General features: G+C 45.6%; 1 protein-coding gene across 1 annotated transcript; it reads left to right on the top strand.

The window, feature by feature from the left end:
• The first annotated feature begins 4,995 nt into the window (after positions 1 to 4,995).
• LOC141058809 (small ribosomal subunit protein uS14) lies at positions 4,996 to 5,241 on the top strand. The gene has a single exon (XM_073555034.1). It carries the CDS (start codon positions 5,047 to 5,049, stop codon positions 5,215 to 5,217), a length of 171 nt encoding a protein of 56 aa, XP_073411135.1. The 5' UTR covers positions 4,996 to 5,046; the 3' UTR covers positions 5,218 to 5,241.
• Positions 5,242 to 5,599: the final 358 nt, after the last annotated feature.

The raw sequence follows: 5,599 nt of genomic DNA, 5'->3' as shown, positions 1-5,599 counted from the left end.
GAGAGATCATACAGATCCCAACACTGTCACCAATACGTCATGGATGACACCAGAGATCACACAGATCCCACCGCTGTCACCAATACGTCATGGATGACACTGGAGAGATCACACAGATCTCACCACTGTCACCAACACATTATGGATGACACCAGAGATTACCCAGATCAAACTGCTGTCACCAATACGTCATGGATGACACCAGAGATCACACAGATCTCACCGCTGTCACCAATGCGTCATGGATGACACCAGGGAGATCACCCAGATCCCACTGCTGTCACCAATGTCATAGATGACACCGGAAAGCTCAAACAGATCCCACTGCGGCCATCAATATGTCATGGATGACACCGGAGAGATCACCCAGATCCCACCGCTGTCACCAATATGTCATGGATGACACTGGAGAGATCACAGATCCCATCACTGCCACAAATATGTCACGGATGACATCATAGAGATCACACAGATCCCTCCACTGCCACTAGTTTGTCATGGGAACGCACCTTTGCTGCTTCCAATCATCAGGACAATTACCCAATCGGGTGACGAGTGAAGGACGAGGCCGCTTCCACTACTAGGCCGGTTATTGGGGAACTCACAGTGAGAGTAAGGTATGTACACCTCTGATACCAACACATGAAATATATATATATATATATATATATATATATACCCTGATACAGTCACTGCCAGCTCTACAATAAAGGAACTGCTAGCTGCCACCACCAATCATTTATACAGGCTGACTGGACACCTGTTACAGGTAGCGTATGGCTTCAGGGGTGTGGTTTACAGAGCAAAAGGAACAGAACTATTACATTTTATATATTTAATTCAGAGAGGTAGGCAGTGTTTATAAGAAATATACAAGATTACAAGATAATACAAAATGGGAGCAAAACAATAATAAATAATAATAAATTTTATTTTTATAGCGCCGACATATTCCGCAGCACTTTACATTTCAGAGGGGATTTGTACAGACAATAGACATTACAGCATAACAATAATCACATACAGTAGATTATAACAAATACCAAGAGGAGTGAGGGCCCTGCTCGCAAGCTTACAGTCTATGAGGAAAGAGGTAGACACGAAAGGTGGGTGGTAACAGTTGCCCTGATTGTATGGACCAGCCATAATGTTAAGTGTGTAACAGTACAGACACAGAGGGCTAATGGATGCATAAAGCATGTGGGAACATGATGCTGGGAACCTGGTTATGGTAAAACTTTTGGCTCTGCCACACAGGGATAGGTTAGGTTAATGTGTTGAGGCGATAGGCCAGTCTGAATAAATGCGTTTTCAGGACACGCTTAAAATTGTGGGGATTGGGGACTAATCGTATTGACCTGGGAAGTGCATTCCAAAGAATTGGCGCGGCACGTGTAAAGTCTTGGAGACGGGAGTGGGAGGTTCTGACTATTGAGGATACTAACCTCAGGTCATCAGCAGAACGGAGGGCGCGGGTAGGGTGGTATACTGAAACAAGGGAGGAGATGTAGGGTGGTGCTGAGCCATGGAGGGCTTTGTGGGTGAGGGTAATAAGTTTATACTGAATTCTGGAGTGGATAGGTAGCCAGTGTAATGACTGGCACAAGGTAGAGGCATCGGTGTAACGATTGGTGAGGAATATGATCCTGGCTGCAGCATTCAAGACAGATTGGAGAGGGGAGAGTTTTGTAAGAGGGAGACCGATTAGAAGAGAGTTACAATAGTCGAGACGAGAATGAATAAGAGAAACAGTAAGAGTTTTTGCAGAGTCAAAAGTAAGAAAAGGTCGAATTCTAGAAATGTTTTTGAGGTGCAGATGACAAGAGCGAGCCAGTGATCGAATGTGGGGGGCAAAGGAAAGCTCAGAATCAAGTATGACCCCAAGACAGCGGGCATCTTGCTGGGGAGTAATAGTGGAACCACAGACGGAAATGGCAATGTCGGGTGTAGGTACATTAGTAGCGGGAGGAAACACAAGGAGTTCAGTCTTTGACAGGTTCAGTTTCAGATATAATGAGGACATGATATTAGACACAGCGTTTAGACAATCGCCAGTGTTTTCTAGAAAGGCTGGCGTGATGTCAGGAGAAGAAGCGTATAATTGGGTGTCATCAGCATAGAGATGGTACTGGAAACCAAATCTACTGATTGTTTGACCAATAGGGGCAGTGTACAAGGAGAAGAGGAGGGGGCCTAGAACCGATCCTTGAGGAACCCCAACAGTAAGGGGAAGGTGAGAGGAGGAGGAACCAGCAAAAGAAACAGTAAAGGAGCGGTCGGAGAGATAGGAGGAGAACCAGGAGAGAACGGTGTCCTTGAGGCCAATGGAATGGAGCATAGTGAGGAGGAGCTGATGATCCACAGTGTCGAATGCTGCAGAGAGATCCAAGAGAATTAGCATGGAGTAATGACCATTTGATTTAGCTGTTAGCAGATCATTAGAGACTTTAGTGAGGGCAGTTTCAGTGGAGTGTAAAGAGCGGAAACCGGATTGGAGAGGTTCGAGAACAGAGTTTTCTGAGAGATAGCCGATAAGACGGGAGTGGACCAGGCGTTCCAGGAGTTTAGAGATGAAGGGAAGATTAGAGACAGGTCTATAGTTAGCGGCACAGTTTTGGTCGAGGGATGGTTTTTTAAGTAGTGGATGTATGATGGCATGCTTAAATGAGGAGGGAAAAATACCAGAAGAGAGAGAGAGGTTAAATATTTTAGTTAGGTGAGGGGTGACAGCAGGGGAAAGGGACTGGAGGAGATGTGACGGAAATGGGTCACTGGTGCAAGTAGTTGGGCGAGAAGATGCAAGGAGCCTGCTTACTTCTTCTTCTGTGACTGGTTCAAAATCAGAGAGTGAGTTAGATGCAGTGGGGGAGGGAGGACAGTGCATGGTATGAGGGGATTTGGAGATAATTTCCTGTCGGATCTGGTCAATTTTTTCTTTGAAGTAATTGGCCAGATCGTGAGCTCGGAGCTCCGTGGTTGGGGCCTGTACTCTTGGATTGAGTAGAGAATGAAAAGTGTCAAAGAGACGTTTCGGGTTATTGGACAGTGAGATGATGAGGGTGTTGAAATAGGTTTGTTTGGAGAGGTGAAGGGCAGTGTTGTATGTTCTAAGCATAAACTTAAAATGGATGAAATCTTCGTGTAGATTGGATTTTCTCCACAGACGTTCGGCGCACCTGGAGCACCGCTGCAGGAAACGTGTTTGCACCGTGTGCCAGGGTTGTCGCCGTCTGCGTTGTGGTGTTCTATTTATAGGGGGTGCAAATTCATCCAGGGCAGTTTGAAGTGTTTCATTGTAATGCTTCAATGCAGAATCAGGACATGAGAGGGAGGAGATAGGGGCCAATGAAGACTGCAAGTTCTTCAGAAGTTTCTGGGTGTTAATGGCCTGTATGTTTCTATAAGTCTGGACAGTGGGGGTGACCTGAGCAGCCTGGCAGTTCTTTATAGAGAATGAAAGAAGATTGTGGTCAGAGAGCAGGAGAGGGGAGTTTGCAAAATCATCCACTGCACAAAGCCGAGAAAAGACCAAGTCGAGGGAGTTTCCGTCTTCATGCGTTGGAGAATTAGTAAGCTGCGAAAGGCCAAATGAGGAGGTTAGAGATAAAAGGTGAGTAGCAGATGGTGAGAGGGGAAGAGCAATGGGGATGTTGAAATCTCCCATGATGAGGGTAGGGATGTCACAGGAGAGAAAATGTGGAAGCCAAGTGGCAAAATGATCCAGGAACTGATGGGAGGGGCCGGGAGGACGATACACCACCGCCACTCGCATGGAGAAGGGGGTGTAGAGTCTGACGGCATGGACCTCAAAAGAAGGGAAGACAAGTGAGGGTACTTGAGGGATAACCTGAAAGGTACATTTTGGTGATAGGAGCAGACCAACACCTCCACCAGCTCTATTGTCTGATCTTGGGGTATGAGAGAAGTGTAGCCCCCCGTATGAAAGAGCAGCAGCAGCGGTAGTGTCTGACTGCTGGATCCAGGTTTCAGTAAGAGCCAGGAGGTTAAGAGAATTAGAAAGGAAGAAGTCATGAATGAAGGAGAGTTTGTTACACACTGAGCGAGAATTCCAAAGTGCACAATTAAGAGAGACAGATGGCATGCAGGGAATATTAATAAGATTAGAGGGGTTTCTGAGTGTAGCAGTGGGGGGGTTTGACTTTCTATAACATGGGGGACCAGGGTTGGGAGCAATGTCTCCTGCAACTAGGAGAAGGAGGATAGAAAGAGTGAGCAGATGGTTAAGTGATTTGTGAGAGCGTCTCTGGTGTTGAATGGTGGGACTGGCTGGATCTGTGCAATTTAACAATGTGAAAAGAGCATGAGTGCTATACATAGGAGAGGAAAGAAGCGAGGGGCCAATATGGATGGAGTGTGGAGAGTTAATGCCAGGGCGGTGGATGTGTGTGAATGCAGCGGCCAGGATAAAAATTACACAAATGCATATGGTATATATTTGTTGTACTCCAAATGTACAGGGAGAAGATGTATATAAATGTCTTACCTGTCTCCTGCCCAACTGCCATGTTATAACTGCCAGAAGTACTTTGATACATGTACTTAGATTACATGTGCATAAATGCCACCCCTGCATAAATGCTCCCCCTAGCTAGGTCTGAATATATAGGAGGTTAAGGCTAAGTTTTTTTTTTGTTTTTTTTTGTGGCTCTCTCTGCTCGTTAATCAATCACACTAAATTGAGACACCAGGACCCAATAAAATGTTGTGGTCAAATAAACACATGTCCAGCACTACATGGATCATAAAGCACTTTGAAAAGTTTCTTGACCTCACAACATAAGGGGACAAGCAGAGTAAGTTGAAAAAACTATATACCAGATATAAGCTTGCAGAGTTGAAAACACATAGATAGCATTCAGGATTAACTGCTTGCTGACATTGAATGGAGACACAGGAGTGGATTCAGAGCAGAGATTGGAAAAGCTGGTTACCAGATATAAGCTTGCACCTTATACCGTAGTTGAGTTTGGGTCTAAACCAATCTGCGGCGCAGTCCTTTTCGCGAGCAGCAGACAGTCGGACGAGATGGGTCACCAGCAGCTGTACTGGAGTCACCCGAGGAAATTCGGCCAGGGCTCCCGCTCCTGCCGTGTTTGCTCTAATAGACACGGACTGATCCGCAAATACGGACTGAACATGTGCCGCCAGTGCTTCAGGCAGTACGCGAAGGACATCGGCTTTGTTAAGTTGGATTAAGCACGACACTACGTCATTTCACTGGGTATAGTGCAAAGGATAATACAGTTTATTGCTTTACAATGCAACGTGTTGGTTGCAGTCAAATATTGCTTTATAATCCAAATACACTATCCCATATTCCTATCAATCATGATATATACAATCACAAAGCATAAAAAGGAATAACGAAGAGAATTACTAAACCTGATTTTGCAGGAGTGGCTCAGAGCTTAGAGGTGGGAAGTGCTCTGATTAGGAAAGTGGACCACTCTCACGGTGAACTATGTTTTCCAGAATGACAAACACACAAACTCTGCTCTTTATTAGAACAAAGTTACGCCCTCATACCTCCCCTTGATGAGGTCATGTTGGGGCAGGTCGTGGGATGTTCCAAGTCCTT

This window comes from Dendrobates tinctorius, unplaced genomic scaffold (genome assembly GCF_039654945.1).
Source record: "Dendrobates tinctorius isolate UK_male_01 unplaced genomic scaffold, ASM3965494v1 ptg000214l, whole genome shotgun sequence".
NCBI lineage: Eukaryota > Metazoa > Chordata > Amphibia > Anura > Dendrobatidae > Dendrobates > Dendrobates tinctorius.
This window is presented reverse-complemented; position numbering and strand designations above follow the sequence as displayed.